We start from the raw sequence: 15,232 nt of genomic DNA, 5'->3' as shown, positions 1-15,232 counted from the left end.
GACAGTGCCAAAGTGGGAGGCCCCAGGAACTATAAATAGCATGTTACTGCAAGCTGTGCATAAAAACAGGAGAAAAGATTGCCAGGGCTTGAGCGGTCCCTTTCAGTGAGTGCTTGGGAGCCAGGCTGTGCTGCTGACAAGGTGGAGAACCCAGAGAGCCTCAGCTCTTTCGGCACACCAGGAAAGGGACAGCAGGCTAAGCTGGCAGATGTGAGAGTAACCCTCCCTCGGTCCCACACTTCTGATGCACTGAAGTAAAGGCAGCTGCCTCTTGCTTTCTGTCTTCTCCCATCTGCCCACCTCCTTGAAGATATGGGACAGGAAGAGCAGGAGACATTCATCTATTTGGGCCTGTTTCTTTTCAGTCATTTATTCATTCATTCATTTCTTTTTTTTTTAAGATAAGAGTCTCATAAGTCCCTTCAAACGGTTGAGCCTTTAGGAGCCTGCACTCTACTTTGTACCTGGGAGGGTACTTAACAGACACTTAGCTTCATTTGTGCATTTGTCTTTCAGCTCTGTGCAGTGTGCCTAGAAGACTTCAAGCCTCGAGATGAGTTGGGGATTTGCCCATGTAAGCACGCCTTCCACAGAAAGTAAGTATTGGTATGGAATTACTTAATGGGACCCGAGTTTGAGGCACATCAACCAACTTCTTTTGGGTTTTAGGGCAGTGCCAGACAAGCTTGATGGCTTCATGATTGGTCTGTAATGCAGAAAGCTGACAGCACCCTACAGGTGGGATGTGTGTGTGTGTGCGTGACATTAGGAGACAGCAGAGTGGTGGAACGTGACCACCACGTCAGGACGATGGGCAGAGAGCCAAAATGAGCCTACACTTGGAGCCCAAGCAATAAACAGCTATTTAGCTGGAACTTTCCAGTGAGAGCCTCATCTCCTAAAAACTTATTTAAATCAAAACCATAGTTATTTAAAATCAAAATAAAGTCTGGATATAAATGGTAGTGTGGGGCACTCTCCTCCCACTTCCTGCAGACATATTAATATTCTTCCTCTTATAATTTTTTGTTTTGTATTTCTGTTAGAAAAATTTATTTTCCTACTTCTCACATGCCTGCTCAGTGTATTTTGTTCTTGTAAGAAGTCATGGGTAACTGAGAGTATCACATACTATCTGTGGCTTCACACGTGGAAGATGGGAGGCTCTGGAAGGAGGAGGGGATTGCTGACCCCTTGGCCTCTCCCCACTCCTTCTCTCTGTCTCTTCCCTCTCTCCAGGGGGTGACATCCGTTCACCACCTAGGAGGGGAGCTCCTTGGACCATACAGCAGACGTTGTCTGGGTGACAGATATGGAGATGTTCAGCAGAACAGCCGTGCCATGAGCACAGGACTGACATCTTCCCCCTGTGGTGTCTCCTTCTGCAGGTGCCTTATTAAGTGGCTGGAGGTTCGTAAAGTGTGTCCCCTGTGCAACATGCCAGTTCTACAGCTGGCCCAGTTGCACAGTAAGCAGGACCGTGGACCCCCTCAGGGGCCCCTTCCCGGGGCAGAGAACATTGTATAGCTTACCGCAAGGATCAGACTGTTGCTGGACACGACGTCTGTGTGGAGCCAGGAGGAACACATGTGGTGTCTGTATTGGCTGCTCTCTACCTAGGACACCAGCTGCCACTTCTTTTGCCTCATGAAGAACTCTTGGGCCAGCCAAACTGGGAACCTGGGTGTCTGGGTCTTGTGACAACCAAAGCACTTTGACACTACCCCCTGCCGAGAGAAGAGGAGTGGATGAGCCTGCGGGTTTGCCTCAAGAAACTTCACGAGGGTCTCTAACTCACGCCATTACACTCTCTCTCCTGGAGCCTCATCTCCATGTCAAGCAGGAGGGTAAAGAAGGGAACTAACAGCAGGTCTTTAAAGCCACACCCCCACCTGCGGATGGATGGGTTTCTATGTAGGCCATGCAGGCCTTTGTAGCAGCAAACCCTCCCAGCAGCCCTTGAGCCAAGTAAAACCAGCACAACCAGCCACCAGTGGTTGGTGAGGCAGTGCCCACAAGGCTCATGTTATATGCCTTTGATAAGGCCATCTTGGCTTTGAGTAGCAGTGTTCCTCGCCACCCATTTCCCCCTCAGGATTACAACACCTGCTATCAAATCATCTAAGCTGAAAACATGAGATGCGCTTGGAAAGGCCTAGTCAGAAGCCATTTCCTCTTATCATTTCCCTCTCCTATGCACCAGTAAGGCCCGTCCAGAGCCCCAGCAGGGAGTGGGCCCTGAGTCCACACTGTCCCTGAGTGATCCAGGAGGCTGCCCACATCCCCACATGTGCACTGTGGTTCCAGTGTAGCTGCTGTGAGCCCACTGCCACTGCCTCAGAAGGGAGCCACTGTGAACCTCTCGAGTGGCTCCAAAGAGCAGTGGCTTTTTGAGAATGGCCCATACTCCTGGCCCGGCTGGATGAAGGGAATGCCGACCCTTTGACCTCTCCCCCTCCTTCCATCTCTTCTCTTTCTTGCCCTATCTCTTTCTACTTCAGAAAAAAAAAAAAAAAAAAAGCCTGTCATTCACTTTTTAACACTTTATCCCAAATAAGATCCTATGTAATTCTGAAGCTGGTGATCCACTTGGAATTGTAGATAGTTTCAGGAAGCTCCTGCAGGGCTGTCCACCGTTGGTGTGTGCCTCAGTATTTGGACTTCCGAAACTGAAAGTGTCTTCATAGGAGAGAAACGCATGCTGCTCTTTGGCTCTTTCTGTCCAACTTTTCTAGAAATGACTCAAAGTCCATTAAGATTTGTGAATATTGTATAAATTAGCTATGGAAAGTAGCAGGTCAGATGGAAAATTCTTTTCCACAGCCCTGCTCTCCGCCTCCCTCCATCTTAGGAGCGCCTGCCTCACTTCCTCGTCAACTGCTTTGCTCCACTCCATCCCACAGGTGAGAGTGGGGGAGGTTTTTCATTAGGAATACAGTCTGCGTGACATGGAGAATGGAGGGAGGGAGCTTTGCGACTCTGCTCTTGGCATGACTCCAGGATTTTTTTCTGGAATCCAACCTCTGTCCTCTTAGGAGAAGGAACCTGTCCTTGGTTCAGATGGCTGGGGTCAGATGAGGAGGAAAATTTCCATTAGTGTAGAAAAGTGCTGGACAGAATCCGGTTTGGAAAATTACAAATCCAGTTGGTCAAAATAGGCCATTTCCTATGTGTGACCTATTCGTGGTATGCCAACTGGACTGCTTCCTAAACAGGACAAGGAAAGTGAGGAATATTTTTATATGAAAGCCTTAGCCTGTCTGGCACCCATGAAAAAAACTATTTATGCACTCCTACTTTCACCGTCTTTTCGCATTCTCTATTTGTAGCACAACAGAGTTGAATGCCACAAAACACCCCGTTTATAGTGAGCTGTTTTCAGTGACCAATGTCAGAAGGAGGCTTGCTTCTGGACTAGCCTCACTAATTGCCAGCAGCCACCATTTTCCATGGAATGGCCTTGGGACAGATGTCACCTCTGCTATGGGGCTCTAATAGGAAAGAGAATGTTTTTTCCCTTCCTATGATCAATACTGCAAATTATTGCTGCTCACAGCTTTTATAGGATTCTCCCAACTGAAAGTTGCAGCCTTTTTCTGTCCCTGTGCATCAGTACTAACAAAAGACAGCCTCACCAAGTCTGTATATTTGAACAGAGGCAAGTTAATTCCTCCCCCCGTGTCAGAGCCACAGGCATGTTGAGCGGGTTGATACGTAGCACTGGACCAGGGCGCAAAGCCCAGATAGTTCCAGCCGTGAGAGGAGAGCACAAGAATGCTCTGCACTCTGCACTCAGCACCATCTTGGGTCTGCTTTGCCCAGATGAGGGACCACTAACAACCTTCTCAGCACATGTGAATGTGGAGTGATTTTAAAATGCATTCATTCTGCTAGGATTGGGCTGGAAGCTGGAACAGTGAGAGTACTTTTTCTGCTCCTAGTCATCTCCCTTTCTCAGCGTGACATCCTCCTGCAGCAAGCCTAGTATCCCTAGCAGTAGTTCCTGCGACTCAGCAACACAACCCGAATATTTGCTCCCTGCATCTGGGTCCTCCACCAGGATGGGCCTGCGCATCTGCTTTGCTGCACAGACAAACAGACAAACAGGCCTTTTAATTGACACCCTCCGTTAATTCTCATGAAAATCGCAGAGTTTTTTGTTTGAAACACAATCCTTTTTTTTATTTATTTATTTTGAAAAAAGAATGAGTTAGGGACCCCTTTATAACTCTCTTGGCTCAGACTCGAACCCCATGGTAAAGTCACCCTTTCCGCATCTATCTTCAGGAGTTGCTGGGACTTGTTACTGGTAGATGCGTGGGGATTCTGGTCTGCTCTTGGACCACTGGCTGGTATCCTTTGTGTGTTTCTTAAGCAGCTCAAAGATAGAATGTTGCTGGTCTGCTATGGGTTAGTGGAGCATAACTCAGCCCCAACTGGACTCCATGGGTGGCTGAACCATTAGTAGTTGCTAGGGGTACAACTGAATTCAACTGGCTTCAGAAACAGGGAACAAAACCAGCCTGACTTGATTCCTGGTTGGGTCAGTATCAGACACTAGGAAGTTGACATCTGCTGCTTTTCTTTGCCACGTGTGATTTGGTTAGGCCTGTCCCTGGCAGATAAGGTCCTTGAAGCCTGTGCTTGCCTAGCCGGGGAAGGCAGGACAGAAATGGCCAAATAGGGGCAGGTGGCCCCTGGGAAGGTCTGAGCTGAGGGATACAGGGGACCTCCCACCATTGCCGGATACCCTGTTCTTGACAAGAAGATCCTTCTCCCCAGTGCCAAGCCCCTTGGATCCATCAGAGAAATAGCCTCGGGCCTTGTCCTTTTTCACAACCCCACTTCAAAATCATGTCATCTCCCTGGCCTGATCCCGCTCTAAGCTACTTTGAAAAACTAGGAATTATTTTTCTCAGAGGCTTTTTGGGCATTATGAAATACATCCAGATACATCCAGGGCAGTATCCCCAGAGCTCCAGGCAGAGAGTGATGGAATCACCTCTTGTCACTCACTAGCCTTAGGCCCTTCTGCAGGTTAGCCTCTCAGTCTCTTCCTTAGCTTCCTTAGCTACCACCCAGGGATTGTAGTAACGTCCCTGGCACCTCTTGTGGGGGTTAGCTGGTGCCCAGAGCCTGGTGGGCAGCAGGCCTGGTGTCATGGGGGCTGCTGATACCACCTAACATCATATGGGTTCCATGGGCTCCTCTGCCATCATGATTGATAGGAATAGAACCTCAGCCAAAAAGCTTCCGGAGCTGTAGGGGCTTTCCCTGAGGCCCAGGTTCACCTGGCCCCTTTCTTCCTTGGTCATCTCTGCCTTTGCCCACAGTGAACTCTGACTTGGTTGTTCAGTGCTGAATATTTCTTTCTTAATGTTTTGAATAGGTAATCCATTCATGTGGTTCACAAATCATAAAGTAGTTAAAAGCCTTTCTTGAGTTCCTGATGCCTAGCAAGCTCCGCTCCTCACTCCATGAATACCTACTATTGGTTTGTTCCTTGGGTATCCTTCCAGAGATCATTTACGCATGTGTGTCTATATAATTTTTCTCCTTTTCTACTCATGTGGTACCAGACAAGTGTATTCAAGGAACGCTCCTACTAATGTGGGAAGAGCCATCCCAGAAATCAGAATACAAAATGTGAACCCAGAATTGGGGGATGTTTTTGCAATCACACTCCTGTTGAGTAAGACATATTTTCATTTTATTGCAACATACTGAAATTTTAGTTTTCTGTACAAATCAGAATCTGCAGTCCCTCCCTTACCCCAAATGCCCAGCTAATCCAAGAGCACAACCAGATTTTTCTGATTAACTTTCTATCTGCGACAGGATGCTCAAGATCAGGCTCTGTAGCTGACAGCAGTGGCACAGGCCTCTCCCAGCTCTGAGCAGCCTCTGCAGGTGCCTGGACAGCTGCTGGCCCCTCCCCTACCTTGGCCAGTTCCAAGTGAGGACCAGTGGTGATGTGTGGCTACAACTGTTGTGGTCACTTAGGCAAGCTCTTGTGTCTTTGATGCAGGAGTTTGAGCAGCAGCAACTGAAGGCTTCTATTTTGTGGGGCAGACATCTTAGCTACTGAGCAAGTGCACAGTGAGTCTCATGTGGATATGCCTGAATGTCCAGCGTCAGTTCATGGAGCTACTCCCTTTCCCTCCCAACTTTTCGTTGTTGTTGAGACAGGGTCTTGTTACCCAGACTGGAGTGCAGTGGCACCATTGTAGCTCACTGCAGCCTCAACTTCCTGGACTCAAGTGATCCTCCCGCCTCAGTCTGCAGCTGCGTCTACAGGTGCACACCAGCACACCTGGCTAATTTTCATAATTTTTTTGTAGAGACAGGTCTCAACTCACTATGTTGCCCAGGCTGGCCTCCTCACTCTATGCACACACTTTGAAAAGAAAATGCTTCTGGTCGGGCGCGGTGGCTCACGCCTGTAATCCCAACATCCCAGCACTTTGGGAGGCCGAGGCAGGCGGATCACCTTCGGTCAGGAGTTCAAGACCAGCCTGACCAATATGGTGAAACCCCCTCTACTAAAAATACAAAAATTTGCTGGGTGTGGTGACGCATGCCTGTAATCCCAGCCACTCAGGAGGCTGGGACAGGAGAATTGATTGAACCCGGGAGGCAGAAGTTGCAGTGAGCCAAGATCCCCACTGCACTCCAGCCTGGGCAACAGAGCGAGACTCCGTCTCAAAAAAACACACAAGAAAAGAAAATGCTTCCTACAGAATTTTCCCTTTATGCCTTGTTTTCCATTTGACAACAGAAATTACCCCACCAACAATTTTTTTTTTTTTTTTTTTGAGACGGAGTCTCGCTCTGTCACCCAGGCTGGAGTGCAGTGGCACGATCTTGGCCCACTGCAAGCTCCGCCTCCCAGGTTCACGCCATTCTCCCGCCTCGGGAGCCGGGACAACAGGTGCCCGCCACCACGCTCGGCTAATTTTTTGTATTTTTAGTACAGACGGAGTTTCACCGTGTTAGCCAGGATGGTCTCGATCTCCTGACCTCGTGATGCACCTGCCTTGACCTCCCAAAGTGCTGGGATTACAGGCGTGAGCCACTGCGCCCGGCCAATAATTTTTTTAGTTTAAGTTCATTTTTGTCCCCGCTGATGAAAGTTAGAGCTGCTTCCTCCAGGCAGCCCTGGGAGTAGGGGCACAGACTTGTGCCTCGCTTCCCAGCAGCTGCCCAGTGCCTCTGTCCACACCCACCTCCCTGGTGTACTTGCCCCCTACAGCAGCAGCCCAGATCCTCCCCTGGATTAAAATTGCAACTGGTGCCCTAACCCAAAACTTGAGAAAAAATTCTCTATCACGTCCACTCTTCTGGCATTTGTAGAATCTCTGGCCCTGGGTGTGTCTTTTCCTGTAGCTGTTACAGATTTCTTAAGCAGATGGACATGTCCAGATTCATGCCTAAATATCCAGTTGATAACTGGAAAATGCTGGGTCACGGTTCTTTAGTAAAGATTAATAAGGGATCCCCATGTGCTGGGGAATGTGCTTCCATTTGAGTGGGGATATCAGAAGAAAAAGAGGGGCTTGTTCAGTAAACCTTACTTTGCCAATTCAGCTATAGAGCCCAAATTGTTACAAGATGCAAAGATGTACTCCACTTTTTGACCAAGCGTCAGCACCTTTGGCTTACCATCCAGTCCTTACTTCTGTGACTATAAGGGCTCCACCAGTGTCAGCAGACTTGTTTGTGCTTTGGGGGAACTCTCTACTCAGCTCCCTTTGCCAGTCCCAAGCCTGGTGGATCTGCATCTCACGCCCACTGCACACCGTTCCTCTCCATCTGCCCTTCCCTCCCAGGCCCCCACTAGGGCGGGGGGGTCGGGGGAGCAGGTGTGGCAAGTGTTAGGAACTCCCTTCTGGTGACAGCTGGTCTTCCTAGAGTGTTGCTGGTAACTATCGCCTCTTGGTCTTCTGACATCATTGCCAGGAACGGGGCACTTTTTCGTCTTGTAGTTTGGCCCTCGGGTTTCCTCACTAGGTATTGTGTAACTCCCTCAAAAAAAAGTTTATGAAATGCTGAACCTCAGGTTTCATAGACGTGTTTGTACACTAAAAATTCTGCAGCAGAATATTTTTAAACATTCGCAGTTTTTTGTAAGCTATATTTTTGTATATTTAATTGCTATTTTAAAATTTTAATGCATTTTGCTAATCACTCTTAAAAATAAAACATGCATGTAATTGACTCAAACGTGTAAATAAAAGCAAATTTTGAAAAATAGTGTTGTGCATATGCCTTTGAACAGAACATCCATGTGCCACTTACGCAAGCACCTTCAGCAAGACTTGGAAACTCAAGGTGAGTGATTCTGTCAGAGCTGGTAACTAGTACTGAGTGATTGTGATGGAAGCTCCTGCCCTTCCTGTGGCATGGTGTGCAAGCGGGGGTGGGGTCAGTGGTGAAGAGTGTGTCAGGCCACCACAGCCAGAGAACAGAGAATCCTGGAATGCAGAGTACAGTGGAGTCTGAAGCCCCCTGGCCTCCGTGAGCTCTGCAAACAGCTGGATACAGATAAGCAGTCTTCCACGTGAACGCCAGCACCAGGGTGACCTAAAATAGCGGTTTTTTTTTTTTTTTTTTTTTTTTTTTTTTTTTTTTTGAGACAGTCTTGCTGTCACCCAGGCTGGAGTGCAGTGCAGCAATCTCGGCTCACTGCAGCAACCTCTGCCTCCCAGGTTCAAGCAATTGTCTGCCTCAGCCTCTCGAGTACCTGGGATTACAGGCACCCACCACCATTCCCAGCTAATTATTTTTGTATTTTTAGTAGAGACGGGGTTTCACCATGTTGTCCAGGCTGGTCTTGAACTCCTGACCTCAGGTGATCCACCCGCCTTGGCCTTCCAAAGTGCTGGGATTACAGGCATGAGCCATTGCACCTGGCCAAAGTAGTGGAACTGAGCCTGTTTTCTCCACAGGCCACACCACCCTGCAAAGAGTTGCCCCCACCCCAAGCCCCTAGCTATATCCCAGGCCTGGAAATAACTAGTGTCAGGAGAAAAAACGTCCAAAGCCTTCCTGTGTGGCCGTTGCTGCTCTCCTCACCACCCCTCACTAGGACCGAGTGGCTTCCCAGCTTCCATCAAGGCCAGCTACGATCTTGCAACCAAATGTGGGCAACCTCAATTCAGATGCCTAGAGAGCTCCTCTTCTCAGTCCCCTGAGCCACAGGCCCCTGGCCAGCCTCTCCCTGAGCAGTCGTTTTCTTTGCAGCTTCCTCCGTCACTGCTCAACTCTCAGTTATTTTTCTCACCCTACCTTAAAACTCATGAAATCCCCCTTGCTTTGCCCACCTACATGCATATCATTCTCAGCTCTGTATCTCCAACCCAAATACCCAGTGCTTATTTGGAGTCTCAAAATCACGTAGTCCACAAATGAGCCCAGGTGCCCTCTTGTATCTCTCCTCCCTCCCCTGTATCCAGTCACCACTTCCCAACACAGCCCTCTAAGCATCTCTCCATTCTGGCCACCCACCTCCCATCTTAGTTCAGGCCTTCCTTTCTCACCTGGACCATGGTCACAGCCCCCTTCATGGCCACTAGTGGAGGGCAGACTGAAAGGGACAGCTGCTGAGAAGACAGGGAAGTGGCAATGGTAACAGCAGAGTTTATGGGCACCTCACAACCTGAAGGTGGTGAGACGGCAGTAAGCTGATGTGGGCACTGCTGCACAGAGATCAATGCAGAGAGAAGGCAGTGTCTCGGGGCTGGAGCTCAGAGGTAAGGGGTGGTTGAAGTGTTCCCTGGAAATCAGTCAAGGTGATGCTAATGACTGCTTGGGGAGACCCAGGACTGAGGCTGAGGACAGCCACAGCTAACTGTCAGCAGAGAATGAACCAGAACATTAGTAGCCTGGGTGGCAGGACAGGCAAGAGGGCTCTGCTGAGTGAGAACTGAGATGAGGCTGTGAAATGAATGCCAGATTCGGTGGCATGGGATTCACTGGTGGCCTATCAAGAACCCTGCTGTGAGCCGGGCGCAGGGGCTCACACCTGTATTCCCAGCACTTTGGGAGGCCAAGGCAGGCGGATCACCTGGGGTCTGGAGTTCGAGACCAGCCTGGCCATCATGGTGAAACCCCATCTCTACTAAAAATATAAAAATTAGCCGGCCATGGTGGCACATGCCTGTAGTCTCAGCTACGCAGGAGGCTAAGGCAGGAGAATTGCTTGAGCCTGGAAGGCAGAGGTTGCAGTGAGCTGAGATCGCACCACTGCACTCCACCTGGGTGACACAGCGAGACTGTCTCAAAAACAAAAACCCTGCTGTGGAGTGACAGGGTTTACTGAGCACAAGGTGGAACATGAGGGAATGGACTAGTTTCTCTAGAGTAGGGGGAGGGCCCACGGAGGAGGAAGCTCAAAGCGAGGCAGAAGGGGACATCAACAGCGTCTTCCCAACTCAGGCACCAGAGACAGACAGTCCCGGGTTTGAGTCCAGCTCTGCTCTTTTCCAGCTGAGTGACCTTGGGCAGCCTTACTCATCCGGGTTTCAGTTTCCTTTTCTGTTAAATTGTGGGAACAGCAAGGGCTGCATGGTGACCCACGTCGAGCAGTGGACAACCTCCTGAACGCAGCACAGCAGAGGCAGCAGGACCACAAAACAGGGGCCTCAGAGCGGCAGGCCCTGGCCTCGGTCTCCATGGGAAGTGAGCAAGTTCACAGGAGTTGGCCCAGGGAGTAGCACCCTGTGGTACAAGCAGGAGGATGGTGGTGCCATCTTTGGTGCCTGGGTACTGGAGGAGGGTGAGGCCACCAAGAGCGCTGCTGGCAGCAGAGGAGGGCAGAGGAACTCAGGATCAGGGCGTCAGAGGTAGTATAGGCCAGGAGCCTGCAAACAGCAGCAGCAGGGAAGAGGGTCACCAATCACTGTCCAGGGGACAAAATTACCCTCCACGCAGCAGCCATCCTGCTCTGCACCCACACAAGGTCCCAATGCAGCAGCACCCATATTTCCTAAGTGCCAAGGCCCATGTGCAGAGGTGGCCACGCCTAGTGGAACAGCCCACAGCCCACATATCAGTTCCCCTTGCCCCAGCTGGAACACGGGTGTCTCTGCTGCCTCCATGCGGCTGGCACCCTGCCCATCCCTCCCTGACCACAGCCTTAAACGGAGGGGAGCAGGGAGGCTGCAGAGCCTTGGGGTTTTCCCTCCTGGTCCAAGGCTGCTTTGTACAGGCCCATCCTTGCCTTCAACAGCAATATGGGCACCACTTAAGACCTCAGATATAAAAGGTGCATTCTCTCCTTGGGAAAGGCTTTTGAAATTATTCTGCACAGCAGAAAGAAAAGCTTCAGCCCCTACCAAGAGCACCTGCAGCCTGGCACTCTCCTCAGGCAGTCTTCTGAGCCTCACCTCCCAAGTGCCACAGTGCCCTGAAGGACCCCCCACTCCCCATGAGTTCTTTGACAGACACTTCAGTTCTTCCTTTTCTACTTAGCCTGAAAGAAAAACCAGATTCTCCCTGATCCCCTGAGGGGGTGTCGATTCTAGTGGCCCTGCTGACTCATGTTAGTCCTCCAGATTGTGCTGCTTCTGCCAGTGTACCCACTTGCATCAGAACAGTCCTCCCACTACCCAAGGAAATTCTGCCAAGAAAAGAAGCCCTGTCTCCAGACATTCATTCCCGGGATTTAGTGTAAAGTAACGTGGAACTGCCCTTCCAAAAACTGCTTGTTAAGTTTCAGGTACACAATTAACCTGCCCAATTAATTTTGCAGAACCTTGAAATAAAACATGTTTTACAGTAAGTTCACACACAGGCTTAATGCAAACCAGAGTAATGCACAGATGATTGCCAAGACCATACTGACAAATTGTGATTAGATTATAACACATAGTAGCCTGCCTTACATTCAGCAAGTTCAAACAGGACACAAAACCACAGTCAACTGAACACAGAGCAGCTCTCTTCGGAAGCACCTCCAATGAGTGATGCAGAGATTTCAAAAATACAAAGCAGGCAACTTATATACAGCAAATCCTCACACTGCCTGGACATGGGCCACTTTTTTGTTGTTTTTAATATATTTTTCCTTCCTGGTTGCTAGTTTAGACTGAATTCTTAAGGATTTATCTTGATGACTTAGAAAAATACACGTGTCCTTTCTCACTTTGTTTCAGGTAGTACAGTCATGAAATTGAGTAAGTCTCTTAAAAAAATGAAAGTCCACAGATCCCATTGTGGAAGGTTTCAGGAACCCCTCCCCAGGTAATGATCACGGGATCTTCAACAGCTCAAGGAGTGCTCCAACAGCTCCAAAATAACCCTGAAAGAAAATACACCAAAAATAAGTGCAATTTTCCTTAGACTTATTCAAATCACCTTACACATGATGACTAGTGTTAAAGCCAACACTGCCCACACACAGCATACCCATTTCCTGAGCACCCCAGAAGGGCCAAGGCCAGCCTGGGAGCAGAGACGCCCTAAGGAGTCCCTGTCTGGGGAGGGGGCTGGATGTCCTAGACTATCCAAGCACTTCAGACCACTGTGATAAGAGGAAAACCAAACCCGCAGTGAGGGCGACAGGAGCTATGAGGCCAGCAGCAGCTCAGTTACCTCTGGTAAGAGACAGAACCTGACTGTTTCTGGGGAATGAGGTGAGAAGCAGCAGAGGCCTGGAGCATTTCCAGACAACTAAGGAATGAAGGCGAGGTCGGATGTGAAGTGCAATGAAACAGGTGAAGTTGTGGGGTGGGTCACAGAGGGTGAGAGCCCGACTGAGCTGGGAGAGGGAGGGAGAGTAAGAGATAAGATGGATTCAAGATTCACCCCTAACAGAGGACAGGACAGCAGGAGGGGGCAGCATCCCCGAGAAAGGGGACACAGGAGTAAGAGATGTGGAGAGCAAGGCCAGTGGGTGAGTTCCCTACAGGACATGGGAAGCTGAGGTGCCCACAGCAGCCAAGCAGCTGTGCCCGGGTGGTCACCAGACACCTGGATCACTGGCCCAGAAGCAGGCGGCACAGGAATGAAAACCACCACCCAAAGGTAACGTGAAGAGAGGTACAGAACAAAGAGCAAAGCCTGAGGAAGCACGGAGGCTCCTGAGGGAGGGCAGCCCTCAGCCCTCCTGAGACACAGAAGCAGCAGCTGAGAGACGACAAGCACTGTACTGTCTCCAGAAGCAAGCAGTCAGGTCACATGCAACCAAGAACTCAAAACCAAAACACAGGAATAGCACATTAGAGAAAACGGGGCAAACCCCATAATGACAGAAAAGAGAACACTAGCAAGAATCAGAGGCAAATCCTAAAACGATGCAGAATCCATCAGGGTCTCCAACCTGTAAGGTAAGGTATCAGACTACTTTTTAAAAGAAATAACTAAAAAAGGAATGAAAAGATCCTGAAAGACTTGTGTATGGATTTTTTAAAAGTCTCTGAAACATAAATAACTACCACTCTATCTTTCACGAAAAGCTTCTTCAAGAAACGTGATCAAACGAGAGGCCAAAGGCTTTCTTGTCACACTCTAGTTGGCAATTTAAAAGAAAGGCATATTGGCTGGGCGCAGTGGCTCACAGGTATAACCCAGCACTTCGGGAGGCCAAGGCAGGTGGATCACTTGAGGTCTGGAGCTCAAGACCAGCCTGGCCAATATGGCAAACCCCGTGTCTCTACTAAAAATACAAAAATTAGCCAGGTGCGGTGGCACGTGCCTGTAGTCCCAGCTACTCAGGAGGCTTAGACAAGAGAATCACTTGAACCCAGGAGGCAGAAGTTAAAGTGAGCCGAGACTGCGCCACTGCACTCCAGCCTGGCTGACAGAGTAAGACCCCATCTCAAAAAACAAAAACAAAAGAAAGGCATATTGACCATCTTTGGTTTTGGTGTGTATAAATAAAATAAAGGCAGCCACACCAATCTGTGATGTGAGGCGGCCAGCAGCTACAGGACAAGGCACAGCTGAAATACAGAGGCAAGGCTGTTTGTCTTAATAGTTCACTATACAGTTTGTTTTAGGCAGCTTTCTGTACCTTTTATTTTATAATAAAAATATAGAAGATACAGTTAACCATTATATATAGAGAGAGGGGGGGTCCACTGAAGACTAGGATGCTACTATCAAGACAGAAACAGGTGGTTATAAACTACAATGTGCTAAGATGAGAATAAAGGATCAAAGAGGAAAGGCTTGAGAGAATCTATACGAAGCTGTCACAACAAAAGTTAAAGTGACTTCAATGTGAGGGCAAGAAAATATTTCAAGGCGCAGAGAGGCTAAAATAATCAAAGTTCCGAACTGAACGATGAGGACACCTGGACACAGGAAGGGGAACATCCCACACCAGGGCCTGCCATGGGGTGGGGGGAGGGGGGAGGGATAGCATTAGGAGATACACCTAACGTAAATGACGAGTTAATGGGTGCAGCACACCAACATGGCACATGTATACGTATGTAACAAACCTGCGCGTTGTGCACATGTACCCTAGAACTTAAATAAAAAAATAAAATAAAATAATAATCAAAGTTCCACAAGGGCAGAGATGCACACAAGAGTCAAAGGCCTGAATGCAAATGGAAAACACAGGGACAAATGGACCAGCAAAGCTAAGCAGTGGGAAAAACAAAGTCAGCGAGCAATAAGGACAAAATGCAACCAAGAATTTCACGAAGGCTTATAACTATTATGACGATATCGGTTTGGTGTTTTGTTTTTTGTTTTGAGATGGAGTTTCGCTCTTGTTGCCCAGGCTGGAGTGCAGTGGTGCGATCTCGGCTCACCGCAACCTCTGCCTCCCGGGTTCAAGAGATTTTCCCACCTCCGCCTCCCAAGTAGCTGGGATTACAGGTATGTGCCACCACGTCCAGCTAATTTTTGTATTTTTCGTAGAGACAGGGCTTCTCCATGTTGGTCAGGCTGGTCTTGAACTCCTGACCTCGTGATCCGCCCACCTCGCCCTCCCAAAGTGCTGGGATTACAGGCGTGAGCCGCTGCACCTGGCCTGTTTGGTGTTTTTGTTTGTTTTGTTGTTGTTGTTTGTTTTTGTTTTTGAGACAGAGTCTCGTTCTGTTGCCCAGGCTGTAGTACAGTGGTGCGATCTCAGCTCACTGCAACCTCCGCCTCCCAGATTCAAGAGACTCTCCTGTCTCAGCCTCCCGAGTAGCTGGGGATTATAGGCGCCCGCCATTGCGCCCAGCTAATTTTTGTATTTTTAGTAGAGACAGGGTTTTGCCACATTGACCATGGT

General features: G+C 49.1%; 2 protein-coding genes across 16 annotated transcripts in view; one reads left to right on the top strand and one right to left on the bottom strand.

Annotated features, from left to right (window-relative positions):
* RNF24 (ring finger protein 24) overlaps positions 1-8,253 on the top strand; it is a 90,327-nt gene extending 82,074 nt beyond the window's left edge. For 4 of the 6 annotated variants that reach the window (XM_009436747.5, XM_001163477.8, XM_009436745.5 and 1 more), the window contains 2 exons: positions 517-596; positions 1,389-8,253. In XM_009436747.5, the coding sequence (XP_009435022.1) occupies positions 517-596; positions 1,389-1,527 (219 nt within the window). In that variant the 3' untranslated portion in view covers positions 1,528-8,253. The remainder of the gene's footprint in view (positions 1-516; positions 597-1,388) is intronic. The other 2 variants (XM_063803277.1, XM_054674375.2) reach the window with 1 other exon arrangement.
* A 3,398-nt stretch (positions 8,254-11,651) lies between these two features.
* Positions 11,652-15,232, bottom strand: part of PANK2 (pantothenate kinase 2) — a 35,350-nt gene continuing 31,769 nt past the window's right edge. For all 10 annotated transcript variants that reach the window (XM_063803271.1, XM_063803273.1, XM_063803272.1 and 7 more), the window contains one exon: positions 11,652-12,301. In XM_063803271.1, coding sequence (XP_063659341.1) covers positions 12,251-12,301 — 51 coding nt within the window. In that variant the 3' untranslated portion in view covers positions 11,652-12,250. The remainder of the gene's footprint in view (positions 12,302-15,232) is intronic.

This window comes from Pan troglodytes, chromosome 21 (assembly GCF_028858775.2).
Source record: "Pan troglodytes isolate AG18354 chromosome 21, NHGRI_mPanTro3-v2.0_pri, whole genome shotgun sequence".
Classification (NCBI taxonomy): Eukaryota; Metazoa; Chordata; class Mammalia; order Primates; family Hominidae; genus Pan; species Pan troglodytes.
This window is presented reverse-complemented; position numbering and strand designations above follow the sequence as displayed.